The following is a 16,903-nucleotide window of genomic DNA, read 5'->3' on the forward strand; positions in this document are numbered from 1 at the left end:
TTGGAGTTGTAGGGGCTTATACAATTTTTGACATCCCTTAGGTATTAAAGTAAATATTTATTTATTTTGAGACAGGGTCTTCCTCTGTTTTCCAGGCTGCCTCGGACCCCCTGAGCTCAAGTGATCCTCCTGCCTCAGCCTCCCCAGTAACTGGGACCACAGGCATGCGCCACCATGCCCAGCTAATTTTTAATTTTTTTGTCAAAACAGGATCTTGCTATGTTGCCCAGGCTGGTCTCGAATTCCTGGGCTCAAGCCATCCTCCTGCTTCAGCCTCCTAAAGCATTAGGATTACAGACATGAGCCACAGTGCCCGGCCTTAAAGTGAATAGTTAGAGTGAGAAAAGGAAACCCAACAAGTTAGGTGAGAAGAACCAGGTGTCTCTCTTGGAATAGATCTTAAGGCAGTTTCCCAGAAATTCATAAAAATGTTCTCACATTGCAACCTGGTTCCCTCTGTCCACCAAAAGCATTCTACAACGCCCAGCAACTCACAGCACACAGGCGCACCTGCAAGTGAAGAGCCCTGCCCACCTAGCGTCCTTAGTCTCTCCTCTCTCTGACTCTCAGTCTCCCCCCTTCTCTCCCTCTCAGACTCCCTGACTTATCTCAGGAAAACATAGTGGTGGAAGTTACTTCTGCGCAGCGATAGCGCATCCGGAAGGATGTCAGCAAGTGACCCTATCGCTGTGGCTTCCCCTTCCTCCTCTGAGACGTTGTCTTTTTGGAGACCTTAAGGGCTGCTCCTGGTTTCTCAGTGATGAGTCCTGGCTCCACTGTGGTTCCTTTTTGTGAGCGAAATGCCCGCATTCTTCTTCACCTCTGATTTAGCCTCTGTCCCCTGGGCTCCAACACCATTTTCTCCTCATCCTCAGCCCTCTCTTGCTCTGGTTGCTCCAGATACATCTCTTCCACAAATGTTTTTTTTTTTTTCTTATTGCTTTTTTGTTTGTTTTTTGAGATGGAGTCTTGCTCTGTCGCCCAGGCTGGAGTGCAGTGATGCGATCTCGGCTCACTGCAACCTTTGCCTCCTGGGTTCAAGTGATTCTCCTGCTTCAGCCTCCCGATAGCTGAGATTACAGGCGCATGCCATCGCACCTGGCTAATTTTTTGTATTTTTAGTAGAGACAGGGTTTCGCCATGTTGGCCAGGCTGGTCTCGAACTCCTGACCTCAGGTGACCCACCTGCCTTGGCCTCCCAAAGCACTGAGATTACAGGCATGAGCCACCGCGCCCAGCCTTATGTATATATATTTAATTAATAAAGCAAGTACTGCCAGGTGCGGCGGATCACGCCTGTAATCCCAGCACTTTGGGAGGCCAAGGCAGGCAGATCACCTGAGGTCAGTTTGAGACCATCCTTGCCAACATGGCGAAACCCTGTCTCTACTTAAAATACAAAAATTAGCTGGGTGTTGTGGCGGGCATCTATAATTCCAGCTACTTGGGAGGCTGAGGCAGGAGAATTGCTTGAACCCAGGAGGCAGAGGTTGCAGCGAGCCGAGATTGTGCCATTGCACTCCAGCCTGGGAGACAGAGCGAGACTCTTGTCTCAAAAAAAAAAAAAAAAAAAGCAAGTTCATTAGTTCATTGGCTTCCTGCTGGCCTCATGTTCACCCCTTACCAGTTGTGTGACTACTACTTTTTATTTTTTTGAGGCAGGGTCTACTCTATCACCCATACTGGAGTGCAGTGGTGCGATCATAACTCATTGCAGTCTCTAATTCCTGAGCTCAAACGATCCTCCTGCCTCAGCCTCCCGAGTAGCTGGGACTACAGACGCATGCCACCACACTTGGCTAATTTTTGTATTTTTTGTCGAGATGGGGTTTTGCCATGTTGCCTGAGCTGGTCTCAAATGACTACTTCATTTTTAAGCCTAAATTTTCTCATCTGTTTAGTGGGAATTATACTGGGACGGGGTTGAGAATTCAGTGCAAGTTCAGGTGTCCACAGGGCCTGGCAGAATGTAAGCCTTCGATCACTGGCACCTATTGTGTTACTGATTCTATTATCAGGTGCCTCTGCTTCTGGATTGTCAACCCCAAGTTGGGCTCTGCCCCGTGATCTGCCAGCTCTTTAATAGAACCAGCTGGGACATGTCTGAGCTGAGCCCCAAGCCCCGCTCCTCTGCCAGTCGGATGGGGTTAGGACTCTGGGCTGCCCTCCAAAAGGCTGTCAGGAAGGCGCTGAGTTCTGGCTGGAGGCAGAAGTGGAGAGACTTACAGGGGGGGCGCAGAAAGAAAAATTTCCTCTTAAATAGAGGCGTGTATTTGTGATTCTGCCTGGCTTGTTTCCATTCATCCTTCATGCTTCAGCTCAGCTAGCCCCTTCCTCAGGAAGCTCTCTTGACCTCCCTAGGCAGGGGTGGTTGCTTCCTCTGGACTCCCAGGGCCCTCTAGGGCTCCCTGATTCCAGGCTTGATCATTGTACCCTTGCTTCCCTCATCACAGCCCTGACCACTCTGGGCTGTCTTTTTTCTTTTTTTTAGAGATAGGGTCTCACTCTCTCCCAGGCATAGCTCACTGCAGCCTCGAACTCCTGGGCTCAAGCAATCCTCCGACCTCAGCCTCCCGAGTAGCTGGGACAACAGGCGTGGGTCACTCTTGTGTCAGTCTCCCAGTTAGACTGGGAGCCCCATGAATGCATGGCGCAGGATGGTCTCATCATTACTGAGTCTCCAGGATCATCCAGCGAGGGGTCAGCAGAAAGTGGGCATTGAACAAAGCTTTGGTGAGTAGCTAAGGATCCCCACTCTGTCCACACGGGCACAGGGGACACCTGACCCTGTGGTGTCCGCTGTTCCCACTCCGAGGCTCACAACTTGGCGAATGGAGCGAGAATTGGATTTCAGTTTGCCCCTTGCTCCGTCAGCCGCGCGCCCTGATGCAGTGCACAACCTTAGCTGCTGTGCGCGATGGGGGGCGACTCCTCGGCCTGCGAGCAGAGAGGAAAGTTCACATTCTTCTAACATAGGGAACCAGCCTTCCAGGAGGACGAGAAGGAAGGAATGAGAGGAAGAGAGGACTACCTCCACCCTTTCCATTCCGTTGGTCTCCTGGGTCTGGGAGCACTGAGCTCCACCCTCTCCGAACGAACACCTGGCGGTTGGGCGTGCCTCAGTTTCCCGGAGGCGGGGCATTCCTCCGTCGCCGCCCCCCACCCCCCCTTTTTCCTCTTCCTCTTGGGGCATCTGCTGCCGCGCCTGTAGCACTCCCGGAACTGGAACTAGGTGCCAGACGGTCCGGAGGCGGGGGCCACGTCAGCGGGGCCACCCAGGGCTCGCGGGGTCCCGGTGGGTGCCATGCGGAGGGGCGCGCTTCTGGCGGGCGCCTTGGCCGCGTACGCCGCGTACCTGGTGCTGGGCGCGCTGTTGGTGGCGCGGCTGGAGGGGCCGCACGAAGCCAGGCTCCGAGCCGAGCTGGAGACGCTGCGGGCGCAGCTGCTTCAGCGCAGCCCGTGTGTGGCTGCCCCCGCCCTGGACGCCTTCGTGGAGCGAGTGCTGGCGGCCGGACGGCTGGGGCGGGTCGTGCTTGCTAACGCTTCGGGGTCCGCCAACGCCTCGGACCCCGCCTGGGACTTCGCCTCTGCTCTCTTCTTCGCCAGCACGCTGATCACCACCGTGGGTACGTAAGCGCCGCACCGCAAGGCGGCGAGGACCCGGGATCCCCACTTCATCCTTAACCCCTGGGGACCCCGGGGCCCTCACGAATACCCTTATCCCAATCCCCTCTGGGCTTCGGATCCCCCGAAAAGACCCCCGTGAGGACCCGGGACCCAGGCTCATGATATCTGCTCTGCTCGGGGAGCCCAAGTCCGAGCCCTTCCTCCTAAGTAGGAAACACCCAGCTCCCCTCAGAGTACCTTTGCAGAGACCAGCTGGGACCCCGTTCCTCGGTCTTTTTTTTTTTTTTCTTTTTTTTTCTTTTTCTTTTTTTGAGACAGGGCTCACTCTGTCGCCCAGGCTGGAGTGCAGTGGCACGATCTCGGATCACTGCAGCCTCCGCCTCCCGGTTTCAAGCTATTCTCCTGCTTCAGCCTGCCGAGTAGCTGGGATTACAGGCACATACCACCATGCCTGGCTAATTTTTGTATTTTCAGTGGAGACGGAGTTTCACCATGTTGGCCAGGCTGGTCCCAAACTCCTGACTTCAGGTGATCAGCCCGCCTCGCCCTCCCAAAGTGCTGGCATTACAGGCTTGAGCCACTGCACTGGGACTGCATTCCCCGGTCTTAATCCTCTTGGTGACCCGGGTCTATCCAGCCCCCTCTAAGCCTAGGACTGTCCTCAGAGACCTCCAGCAAGGACCCAGGACACGCCACCCTCCAAGGGAGATCCTTGCCCCCTCTGGACCCAGAACTCAACCATGCCAGGACCGCTGACTTTATCTCTAGTCTGGGCCTGCCACCCTTGCCATGTCTCCTGACCCTCCAGATATGTCCTTCTGGGAAACCCCCCTGGAAAAACCCCATCTCAACCTCCTCCTGACCCTGGCGCCTTAGCGAGGACCCTAAATCTCCAGACCTCTCAGGGTGTCCTCACTAAAGACCTCCCTCCCAACAGAGATTCCTCAGCAAGGACCTGGCACCCCCATCTGGGACTCCTGGCCCTGTGGACCTAGGCCTCTGCTCCAGACTGTTGTCTGTCTCCTGGTCCCATACTCCCCAGCTGGCAACTCTGACCCCAGACACAAAACCCTTCCCTAGGTACCCCATCCCATCTTGACATCTCCCCTATATGGGGTCACTCTCAATGCAGGATTTTCCTCCCAATAGGGACACCACCTGTTCCCTCTGGACCTGGGACTCCCAATTCAGCAGCCCCAGCTAGGGATGTGTCAAAAGGACCCACCGTGGAGGGATCCCGAGTTTTGGGAAACCCTGAGAAACCAGACTTGGGAAATCTCTTTGTTGCCAGGCTCTGCTGCTCCCCCAGCCCCTTCTCAGCTCCCAGACTTCCTCTTTGTTTCTTTGTTGGGGATTTGTTGAGGAGAGGAGGCTGGTGCAGGGTTAGCCCAGACTCCTAACTCGCCCTCCCGGCCAACAATAGGGGGCAGCTTTTGCTTTTGGTCCCCTGGCAGCAGAGCTGGGTGACTTCTCGTTAGCTGACCTCCCCTGGGTCTGCCCATGCTGCCAGGGCGGCCTGACCTGCTTCTGAGCTTCCCTGGGTCATGTGCACACCTCCTACCTCTTCCCAGATCCTGGCTTCTAAGAAGTCATCCCTGGCAGGGCAGATGAGGGAAGCCAGACACACGTCAGGCACAGCCTGGCTACATCCCTGCTCAGCCGCGGCTCATTGCCAGTCCTCAGTGTCCTCCCCCATTGCTAAAATGGAGATAATAACACTCCCCATTTCCCTGTAATAGCAGTAGCCTGACAGAGGACTTACCAATGCATGCTTTAACTCACTTAATCATCACAACAGCCTTGTGAGGCAGGCGCCTTTATAGGCTGTATATTTTTAGCCATGGAAACCGAAGCCTAGAGAAGTTGGGTAACTTTCCTAAGGTCACACAGCAAAGACGGCATAGAGTGGAGATTTAGTCAAGGCCATCAGGCTCTAGAGTCCCATGCTGCTAGCCAACACACCACACTACTTAGAAGAAGGGTGCTGTGTGTGTTGTAAAAGAAAAATATATGCTAACACTTGTTAAAAATGGAAAGTTATTGTGGTAGAGGAGAGACCATTGCAAAGGCCAGAGAGACTGAACTCAACTGTGAATATAGGAAACACAGCAGAGTTTTATGGCTAACAAGTAGAATAAGGGAGTCAGTGGATGGAAGAATACTAAGAGGAGAGACATTCGGGTAGGGGGATTCTTGCTAAACTCAGCTTAACAAGATTCTTGCTAAAGACAGGCCAAGGACTTAGATATTGAGAGAGGGTGGATGAGGGCCAGGCGCAGTGGCTTACGCCTGTAATCCCAGCACTTTGGAGGGCCGAGGTGGGCAGATCACCTGAGGTTAGGAGTTCGAGACCAGCCTGACCAACATGGTGAAACCCCGTCTACTAAAAATACAAAAATCAACCGAGCATTGTGGCAGGCGCCTGTAATTCCAGCTACTCGGGAGGCTGAGGCAGGAGAATCACTTGAACCTGGGAGGCAGAGGTTGCAATAAGCTGAGATTGTGCCACTGCACTCCAGCCAGGGCAACAGAGTGAGACTCCATCTCAAAAAAACAAAAAACAGGCCCGGCAAGTTGGCTCACGCCTGTAATCCCAGCACTTTGGGAGGCTGAGGCGGGCGGATCACCTGAGGTTAGGAGTTCGAGACCAGCCTGGCCAACATGGCGAAACCCCATCTCTACTAAAAATACAAAAATTAGCCAGGCATGATAGTGCGTGGCTGTAATCCCAGCTACTTGGGAGGCTGAGGCAGGAGGATCACTTGAACCTGGGAGGCGGAGGTTGCAGTGAGCGGAGATCTCGCCCCTGCACTCCAGCCTGGGCGTTAGAGCAAGACTCTGTCTCAAAACAAACAAACAAAAAAGAGTGGTGGATGAGGAATTTGATCAGATATCGGGGCGGGTGGCTTGTAGGATTCTTGCTAAAACTGGGCCTACTTAAGGACTCAGGAGTCAGACTGAAGTGCGGTCAAGGAGGGAGTCTTTGTCCGTGCCAAGCGCTGGTAATAACTGATGTTTATTGAGTTAATGTTGACTGTTTTCATAGTGGGTGAAGCCTTGAATGCATCTGGAGAAATGGAAAACCAATTAAACGTGATTCAGAGAGACCTCTTCCCACAATGCCCCTCGTTTGGTCATAGGCCCAAATCTTGGCCCTGGAATTGATCTGGGCAGCCTTGCTGCACTTGAGGCAGGAGGAAGCGGGTAGTCCTACCCGGAACTGGGAATCGGAGAGAGGAAGTGAGCATTACAATCCTTGTAACTCTTTCCACGCTCTTGCTAGGCACTATGCCCTATCCCAGCCTAGTAGGATTACTACCACATTTGAGGAAGGGATTGTTTTTTGTTTTTCAGACAGGGTCTTGCTCTGTCACCCAGGCTAGAGTGCAGTGGTGCAGCCTTGACCTCCTGGGCTTAAGTGATCCTCCCACCTCAGCCTCCTGAGTAGTTGGAACCACACGTGCACGCCACTGCACCCAGCTAATTTTTTTATTTTTTATTTTTTGTAGAAGGTGGTCTCCCTATGTTGCTCAGGCTGGTCTCAAACTACTCCTAGGCTCAAGCGGTTCTCCTGCCTTGGCCTCCCAAAGTGCTGGAATTACAGGTGTGAGCCACCTTGCCTGGCCAGGAAGGGATTGCTTACAAGCCCATTTTTGCAGAGAGGGAACTGAGCCTCAGAGGGGAGAAGTCATCTGGCCAAAGTCATGCAGGGAGTAAATGGCAAAACACTGTTTTGGACTCTTCTCTTTGAAATAGTAACTTGAGGCTCACAGGCCCCATGCTTTTCAAACTCTATGATTTGTCTATTTATAAAGATTTCTTTTATTATTATTATTTTTTTTTACAGAGATAGGGTCTTGCTATGTTACCCAGGCTGGTGTCGAACTCCTGGGCTCAAGTAATCCTCCCACTTTGGCCTCCCAAAGTGCTGGGATTATAGGAATGAGCCACCTCACCCGGCCTGTTTATAAGGATTTCATGTCATTTGCAAACCTGCCAGGCTGCTGGAGTTTCCCCATCAAAAACCCTTGTATTAATGAGGGTTGGGGTCATAAGTGATACACCTCAAATTACAGTTGCTTAAATAAGAAGTGTATTTCTTGTTCACATTCCAGGTAGTCAGTCCAAGTCGTACTGCATGGTCAGAGACCTAGGCTCCTTCTCAGCAAAACCCTGGTGTTCCTGCCTAACTCCTCTGCGCAACTTCCATTCCCAAGGTCGCCTAATGGTCCAAGATGGCTGTGTAGCTCCAGCCTCCATGTCTGTGCTCCAGCCAGCAAGAGGAGGGAGGAAAGAAGGGAGACTGGCATCCCTCGCTCCTTAAGGACCCTTCCTGGAAGTTGCCTGACTCTTTCATGAATACCTCATTGGCCAGAGATTAGTCACAGAACCACACCTGGCTCTGCAAGGGAGGAGGGAACGTCCTGATTCCAAAAGGCCATGTATCCAGCTAAAACCCAGGGGGAGCCTTTTAAAGTTATTATTATTGTTATTATTTTTAAAAGTAGAGATAGGGTCTTCCTATGTTACCCAGGCTGGTCTCAAATTCCTGGGCTCAAGTGATCCTCCCACCTCAGCCTCCTAGAGGGCTGGGGTTACAGGTGTGAACCACCATGCCTGGCTGGGATCATTTCTTTTCCCAAGTTTTTTATTATCGTAAAATACACATAACATAAAATGTACCATCTTAGTCATTTTTAAGGGTACAGTTCTGTGACATTAAGTACATTCATATTGTTACCATCATCACCTTCATCTTTTTTTTTTTAATAGATACGAGGCTGGCCATGCCATGTGGGAGATGGAGTTATTGCTCAACTCAAATCACTCTCCACCATCCATCTCTAAAACTTTTTTTTTTTTTGAGACGGAGTCTTGCTCTGTCACCCAGGCTGGAATGCAGTAGCACAATCTTGGCTCACTGCAACCTCCACCTCCCAGGTTCAAGTGATTCTTCTGCCTCAGCCTGCTGAGTAGCTGGGACTACAGGCATGAGCCACCATGCCCGGCTAATTTTTGCATTTTTAGTAGAGACGGGGTTTCACCATATTGGTCAGGCTAGTCTTGAACTCCTGACCTCATAATCTGCCCGCCTAGGCCTCCCAAAGTGCTGGGATTACAGGCGTGAGCCACTTCACCCAGCCTCTAAAACTTTTTTTCTTTTTTTCTCCTGAGACAGGGTCTCACTCTGTCGCCCAGGCTGGAGTGTAGTGGTGCCATCACGGCTCACTGTAGCCTCAGCCTTCCCAGGCTCAGGTGATTCTCTACCTCAGCCTTCCGAGTAGGTGAGAATACAGGTGCACACCACCATGCCCAGCTAATTTTTTTATTTTTCATAGAGACAGGGTTTCACCATGCTGCCCCGGCTGGTCTTGAATTCCTAGGTTCAAGCAATCCCCCCACCTCAGCCTCCTGAAGTGTTGGGATTACAGGCGTGAGCCCTGGCACCCAGCCTCTGGAACTCTTCTCATCTTGCAGAACTGAAATTCTGTACCCATTTAACCGTAACTCCCCATTCGCCCCTTCCCCTAGCCCCTGGCAACCACCATTCTACTTTCTGTCTCTGAAGTTGACTAACTGCTTTGTACAGAATAATGCAGTGTCTGTCCTTTCATGACTGGCTTGTTTCACTGAGCATAATGTCGTTAAGGTTCATCCATGTTGTACCATGTGTCAGCATTTCCTTCCTTTTTAAGGCTATATAACATCCCAATGTATGTATAAACCACATTTTACTTATTCATTAATCTATAGATGGAAATGTGTTGCTTCGGAGGTTTAGTTATTGTGAATAATGCTGTTATGAACATGGGTATACAGATACAGATATCCCTTCAACACCCTGCTTTAGGTTCTTTTGAGTATATAAAAAAACGGGGCCGGATGTGGTGGCTCACACCTGTAATCCTAGTATTTTGGGAGGCCGAGGCAGGCGGATCACCTGAGGTCAGGAGTTTGAGACCAGCCTAGCCAACAGTAAAATACTAAAAATACAAAATTAGCCGGGCGTGGTGGCGCCTGCCTGTAGTCCCAGCTACTTGGGAGGCTGAGGCAGGAGAATTGCCAGAACCTGGAAGGTGAAGGCTGCAGTGAGCTCAGATTGCACCACTGCACTCCAGCCTGGGTGACAGAGTGAGACTCCATCTCAAAAAATGAAAACAAAAACAAAAAAAACCCAGGATCCTTTCACGTGGAAAAGAGGCACAGGTGACACCTCCTCAAGTGCGCCACGTATCCATGCTTCATGGTGATCGAGGGCCGCATCTGTCATCTTTGGACAAGATAAACCAGGCCCCTCACCACCCTAGTCAGATCTCTGAACTTTGGTTTGATTTAATTGGAAAATAAAAAGATTTTAAATTACGCTTTGCTGGCTGGGAGAGGTGGCTCATGCCTGTAATCCCACCACTTTGGGAGGCCGAGGCGGGCAGATCACCTGAGGTCAGGAGTTCAAGACCAGCCTGACCAACATGGAGAAACCCTGTCTCTACTAAAAATACAAAAATTAGCCGGGTGTGGTGGCGCATGCCTGTAATCCCAGCTACTCGGGAGGCTGAGGCAGGAGAATCACTTGAACCTGGGAGACGGAGGTTGTGTTGAGCAGAGATCGCACCATTGCACTCCAGCCTGAGCAACAAGAGAGAAACTCTGTCTCAAAAAGAAAAAATTAATAAATTACACTTTGCCAAAGTGAGTCAGTCCCACCAACACCTGAATTCCCCTTGATCATATTTCTGTTTACAGAATTCATACCCACACCGAGCTTATTGTGTTCCCACGGTCCTTTGGGAGCCCACGGGGGCTTGTCACACCCATTTTACTTTTTTATTTTTCTTTTTATTTTTTTGAGACAGGATCTCACTCTGTCACCCAGGCTGGGGCACAATGGTGCAATCTCGGCTCACTGCCACCTCTGCCTCCTGGCTTCAAGCGATTCTCCCACCTCAGCCCCCAAGTAGCTGGGATTACAGGCATACGCCACCATGCCCGGCTAATTTTTGTACTTTTTGGTAGAGACAGAGTTTCACCATGTTGGCCAGGCTGGTCTCGAACTCCTGACCTCAGGTGACCTGCTCTCTTGGCTTCCCAAAGTGCTGGGATTACAGACGTGAGCCACCACGCCTGGCCCATTGTCTCGCTCATTTTAGAATAGGGCAAGCTGAGGCTCAGAGCCAGGCAAGAGCCTGCACCCTTCATTCTTTGTTTTGAGAAGTACTGATCGAGCGCCCACAGCAGTGATGAAACACGCAGAAACTCCTGCTTTGCTGAACTGGCAGCCTATGAGAAGACGGTAAACCATAGAGCATGCTAGAAGGTGTTAAGTGCTATGGGAAAAAAAAGTGTTGGGTAAGAGGATGTTACCATTTAGGGTGCTCAAGGGAAGGCCTCACTGAGAAGGTGACATTTGGATGAAGAAGACCTGGAGAGGAGAGAGGGGAGCATTCTTTGGGGAAGGAACAACCAGTGCAATGGCCCTGGGGTGGGAGCGTGCTGCCCTGGTGGACCCTGTGGGGCTTCATGGGTCATGATGAGGACTCTTTCCTTTTACCTGAGTGAGGTGGGGCCACAGAGGGGCTCTGTGCAGGGGAGGGGCATGACTGAACTCAGGTGTTGGCAGGCTCTGCTGGCTGAACAGATTGTAGGGGCTGGGGATGGGGAAGGGAGACCCAGGAGGAGGCTGCTGTGGTGGACAGGACCAGGGTGGGGGCCATGGGACTGGGTGGGGGAGAAGTAAGTGGGTTTTGGGCCTATTTGAAAGTTGAGATAATAGGCTTCACTGACAGATGGAGTGCGGCATGAGTGACGAGGGCGTCAGGGATGAAGGCAAGGCTCTTGGCCTGAGCGTCGAAGGACAGAGGTGCCATCACCTGGGACAGGAGGGGATGTGGGGAGAGGCAGGTTTGGGATGAAGCCATGTGTAGGTGTGGGTGTCCGCAGACCTCTCGCTGCAGGTGTTGAGTGGGCAGGAGGGTTTTCCCTGGCTGGGTCCTGGGGATCAGATCTGTAACTCCAACACCTTGGAAGGCAAAGGTGGGAGGATCGCTAGAGCCCAGGAGCTCGAGACTAGCCTGGGCAACATAGTAGGACCCCATCTCTACAAAAAAATTTAAAATCAACGGGGCGTGCTGGACATGCCTGTAGTCCCAGCTACTTAGGAGGCTGAGGTGGTAGGATCACTTGGGTCCAGGAGTTCAAGACTGCAGTAAGCTATGATGGCACCACTGCACTCCAGCCCAGGTGACAGAGTGACCCCCATCTCTAAAAAGAAAAAGATTTACCCTTTACTCTCTTTACTCCCCTAGGCTATGGGTACACAACGCCACTGACTGATGCGGGCAAGGCCTTCTCCATCGCCTTTGCGCTCCTGGGCGTGCCGACCACCATGCTGCTGCTGACTGCCTCAGCCCAGCGCCTGTCACTGCTGCTGACTCACGTGCCCCTGTCTTGGCTGAGCATGCGTTGGGGCTGGGACCCCCGGCGGGCGGCCTGCTGGCACTTGGTGGCCCTGTTGGGGGTCGTAGTGACCATCTGCTTTCTGGTGCCGGCTGTGATCTTCGCCCACCTCGAGGAGGCCTGGAGCTTCTTGGATGCCTTCTACTTCTGCTTTATCTCTCTGTCCACCATCGGCCTGGGCGACTACGTGCCCGGGGAGGCCCCTGGCCAGCCCTACCGGGCTCTCTACAAGGTGCTGGTCACAGGTGAGCTGGGTGGCTAGGGCAGGGCTTTGAGGAGGACCTAGCCCTGTCCCTGGGGGAGTTAAAGGCTCACAGTCCCACTCTGGGACTTCCAAAAGGGATCCAACCCCACCCTGCAGGGTCCAGTAGAACTGCGGCCCCGCCTGGAAAATCTGAGCCCCAGGATGACCAACGCCCCTTCTCCGCCTTTACAGTCTACCTCTTCCTGGGCCTGGTGGCCATGGTGCTGGTGCTGCAGACCTTCCGCCACGTGTCCGACCTCCACGGCCTCACGGAGCTCATCCTGCTGCCCCCTCCGTGCCCTGCCAGTTTCAATGAGGATGAGGACGATCGGGTGGACATCCTGGGCCCCCAGCCGGAGTCGCACCAGCAACTCTCTGCCAGCTCCCACACCGACTACGCTTCCATCCCCAGGTAGCTGGGGCAGCCTCTGCCAGGCTTGGGTGTGCCTGGCCTGGGACTGAGGGGTCCAGGCGACCAGAGCTGGCTGTACAGGAATGTCCACGAGCACAGCAGGTGATCTTGAGGCCTTGCCGTCCACCGTCTCTCCTTTGTTTCCCAGCATCTGGCTGGGATGTGAAGGGCAGCACTCCCTGTCCCCATGTCCCGGGCTCCACTGGGCACCAACATAACCTTGTTCTCTGTCCTTTCTCTCATCCTCTTTACACTGTGTCTCTCTGGCTCTCTGGCATTCTCGCTGCCTCTGTCTTTCCCTCTTGCTGTCTCTGTTTCTCATTCTCTTTCATGTTCCGTCTGTGTCTCTCAATTAACCACTCGTCAACTGCTGATTCTACTGGGCTGTGGGCTCAGACCTCATTTCAGGCACCAGATTGGTCGCTACACCCTGGACAAGTGACTGCCCGTCTCTGAGCCTTGATTTCCTCAGCTGCCAAATGGGAAGAATAGAAGAATTTGCCCCTAAACCCCTCCTGTGTGCTGGCCCTGTGCTAGACAGTGCTGGAGACATAGTTGGGGGTGGAGAACTGCCCTTATGGAGCTTGCAGTCCAGTGAGGTGGACAGACCTGTCCCCAGACAGTGATGGCCCAAAATGGTCAGGACTTTAATGGAGGAGGTGAGGTGTTGAAAGCACAGGCAGATTGGTCAGGGCTGAAGTCGGAGAAGCACAGGGACTAGGCCCAATCCAGCCTGGAAAGTCAGGGAGGACTTCCTGGAGGAAGGGACATCGAACTAAGACCTGAACTATGAGAAATAGGCAGGAAGAAGTTGTACCTGACTCATTTTTCTCAGGTGTCTCCAGGGAGCAGGACCCATGGAGGGACCCCTGGTGTAGGCCTGGGCGATAGACTCTTCCTCAGCAGCCTGGCAGGCAGGAAACAGACATAGGACCCCAGCCCAGATCTGAATGGCATGGGAGGTGCTGCCCTTAACCATGACACCATTGTAAGAGCTGTCCACATTTGTATGTTGTGCCCTGGAATCAGCCTGGTTGAGCTCAAATCCCAACTTAGCCGCGTCTGGCCTGTGTCCTTGGGCAGTCACACTACCTCTCTGATTTTGTTTCCTTATCTGTAAAATGGTGATCATCATAATACAACTTCAAAAGGATTTCAGGCTGAGTGTGGTGGCTCACGCCTATACGCCCAGCACTTTGGAAGGCTGAGGAAGGAGGATCGCTTGAGGCCAGGAGTTTGAGACTAGCCTAGGCAACACAGTGAGGCCTTATCTCAACAACAACCACAAAATCTAAAAATAAGCTGGGTGTGGTGGTGCATGCCTGTGATCCTGGCTACTTCAGAGGCTGAGGTGGAAGGATCACTTGAGGCCAGGAGTTTGAGGCTGCAGTGAGTTATGATGGCACTGCTGCACTCCAGCCTGGGGGACAGAGTGAGACCCTGTCTGAAAGAAAGAGAGAAAGAAAGAAAGAGAGAGAAAGAAAGAAAGGGAAAGATGGAAGGAAGGAAGGAAAAAGAGAGAGAGAAAGAAAAAGAAAGAAAAGTAAGAAAGAAAAAAAGAAAAAGAAAGAAAGTAAGTAAGTCCTGGCTAACACGGTGAAACCCCCTCTCTACTAAAAATACAAAAAATTAGCCAGGTGTGGTGGTGGGCGCCTGTAGTCCCAGCTACTCGGGAGGCTGAGGCAGGAGAATGGCGTGAATCCCGGGGGGCGGAGCCTGCAATGAGCCGAGATCGTGCCACTGCATCCAACCTGGGTGACAGCGAGACTCCGTCTCAAAAAAAAAAAAAAAAAAAAGAAAGAAAAGAAAAGAAGGAAAGAAGCGGGGCACAGTGGCTCAGTCCTGTAATCCCAGTACCTTGGGAAGGCCAAGGTGGGAAGATCACTTGAGGCTAGGAGTTTGAGACCAGCCTGGCCAACATAGCAAGACCCCATCTCTACAAAAATAAAAATTTAAAAAAGGGCTGGGGCATTTGAGCTGGGTCCCGACAGTAGACAAGTAGAAAAGGCATGGAGAGGGCATACCAGGTGGGAGAAGCTGTGTGCAAAGGCCTGGAGATGGAAAAGCATGCTGGCCACCAGCTTCTGACAAGCAGTTTAGTATGAACGGTATGCAGGGAAAGAGGAAAGGAGGGCAGAGGGGTGGGCACGAGCACCCCTTAGTGTCCTTAAATGACCAGCATGGGAACCTGGTCTCTTTCCTGAGGGCCCTAGAGAGCCATGGAAGGGTTTAGAGTAGGAGAGGGTCATGGTTAGGTTTGGGTTTTAGGATGATCCCCCTAGTTGCTCTGGAGAGGTGGAGCAGAGCGGGTACTGAGGCTGGGTGCCTGTGGGAGGCTGAGGCAGGAATGAAGAGGGAGACGATGGGCCTGGGCTGAGCCATGGAAGGGAGGAGGGGTGAGTGCGGGCACACTCAGGAGCCAAGTGGACAGGCCATAGCCCCCACAGACTGGAGGGACGCGGCTAAGGAAGGTCCCACAGAGTGGCCAGTTATCCCTGAGATGGGGACCTGGGAGAAAGAGCAGGTTTTAGCGGAGACGCTGAGGCTGCTTTAGAATATGGTGGGTGTGTGGGGCAAAAGGGACACCCAGGGGTGTATCAAGAGGTCATAGGGGGCAGGCCAGGTGGCTCACGCCTGTAATCCCAGCACTTTGTGATGCCGAGGCAGGTGCATCACCTGAGGTCAGGAGTTCAAGACCAGCCTAGCCAACATGGTGAAACCCCGTCTCTACTAAAAATACAAAAATTAGCTGGGTGTGGTGGCACATGCCTGTAGTCCCAGCTACTTGGGAGGCTGAGACAGAATTGCTTGAACCTGGGAGGTGGCGGCTGCAGTGGGCCGAGATCACACCACTGTACTCCAGCCTGGGCGAAACAGAGACTCTGTCTCAAAAAAAAAAAAAAAAAGTCATAGGGGCTGGGCATAGTGGCTCTCACCTATAATCCTAGCAAATCGTAGTACTTTGGGAGGCCGAGGCAGGAGGATTGCCTGAGCCCAGGGGTTCAAGACCAGCCTGAGCAACATAAAATACAAAAAATACAAAAATTAGCTGGGTTTGGTGGTGTGCACCTGTGGTCCCAGCTACTCAGGAGGCTGAAGTGGGAGGATCACTTGAGCCTGGGAGGTCAAGGCTGCAGTGAGCTGTGATTGCATCACTGTACTCCAGCTTGGGTGACAGACCAAGACCCTGTCTCAAAAAAAAAAAAAAAAGAAAAAGAAAAAGAAAATATGTATATTGGATATACTATGTGCCAGGCACGATTCCAAGCCCCTGATACATTCTCTACATTTTACAGATGGGGGAAGGAGGTCCAGAGATGTTAAATACTTGCCCAAGGTCACACAGAAAGTGGAACACTGGGATTTGAACAAGGTTTTGGTTGGGCATCTTTTCCTATGGGAGCTCAGAAATATCTGTTGTCTAGCCCTTTCTCAGCCTCCCAACCTTCTCGGTTCCTTACCTATGTCACAGCTGACTTTGAGCTAAAGTCATCTCGGGGCAGCTAGGTGCCTATGTGAGCTGGCGTTCATTTCTCACTGTTTCTCCTTCCAAATACCTCCAGGAAGAAAAGCAAGTTCTTTTCGGTCCAAGACATTAAAAAAGCCAGGCTCAGTGGCTCATGCCTGTAATCCCAACACTTGGAGAGGCTGAGGCAGGAGGATCGCTTGAGCCCGGGAGCTGGAGACCAGCCTGGACATGTTAACATAGCTAGACCCCTCTACAGAAAATGTTAAAAATGAGCTGGGTGTGGTGGCGCACACCCGTAGTCCCAGTTACTCAGGAGGATGAGGCAGGAGGATCACTTGAGCCTAGGAGGTTGAGGCTGCAGTGAGCCATGATCACACCACTGGACTCCAGCCTGGGCCATAGAGCAAGACCCTGCCTAGGAGAAAAAAAAGGGCCAGGCACAGTGGCTCACGCCTGTAATTCCAGTACTTTGGGAGGCCGAGGTGGGCGGATCACAAGGTCAGGAGATCAAGACCATCCTGGCTAACACAGTGAAACCCGTCTCTACTAAAAATACAAAAAATTAGCTGGGTGCGGTGGCACGCACCTGTGATCCCAGCTACTCGGGAGGCTGAGGCAGGAGAATCACTTGAACCCAGGAGGTGGAGGTTGCAGTGAGCCGAGATCCCACCATTGCACTCCAGCCTGGGAGACAGAG

General features: G+C 52.4%; 1 protein-coding gene across 1 annotated transcript; it reads left to right on the forward strand.

Moving 5' to 3' along the window:
* The first annotated feature begins 1,823 nt into the window (after nt 1-1,823).
* KCNK6 (potassium two pore domain channel subfamily K member 6) lies at nt 1,824-13,890 on the forward strand. The gene is made up of 3 exons (XM_524250.7): nt 1,824-3,626; nt 11,931-12,326; nt 12,518-13,890. The coding sequence occupies exons 1-3, from the start codon at nt 3,305-3,307 to the stop codon at nt 12,739-12,741; spliced, it is 942 nt and encodes a 313-aa protein (XP_524250.2). The 5' UTR covers nt 1,824-3,304; the 3' UTR covers nt 12,742-13,890.
* Nucleotides 13,891-16,903: the final 3,013 nt, after the last annotated feature.

Source organism: Pan troglodytes, chromosome 20 (genome assembly GCF_028858775.2).
Source record: "Pan troglodytes isolate AG18354 chromosome 20, NHGRI_mPanTro3-v2.0_pri, whole genome shotgun sequence".
Taxonomy (NCBI): domain Eukaryota; kingdom Metazoa; phylum Chordata; class Mammalia; order Primates; family Hominidae; genus Pan; species Pan troglodytes.

What these genes read in the sequence shown, in the direction of transcription:
- KCNK6 (XM_524250.7), top strand. Translation starts at nt 3,305, where the DNA reads ATGCGGAGGGGCGCGCTTCTGGCGGGCGCCTTGGCCGCGTACGCCGCG. An exon ending in CACGCTGATCACCACCGTGG is followed by an intron (nt 3,627 to 11,930) that starts GTACGTAAGCGC and finishes TTACTCCCCTAG; the next exon opens with GCTATGGGTACACAACGCCA. An exon ending in CTACAAGGTGCTGGTCACAG is followed by an intron (nt 12,327 to 12,517) that starts GTGAGCTGGGTG and finishes CCGCCTTTACAG; the next exon opens with TCTACCTCTTCCTGGGCCTG.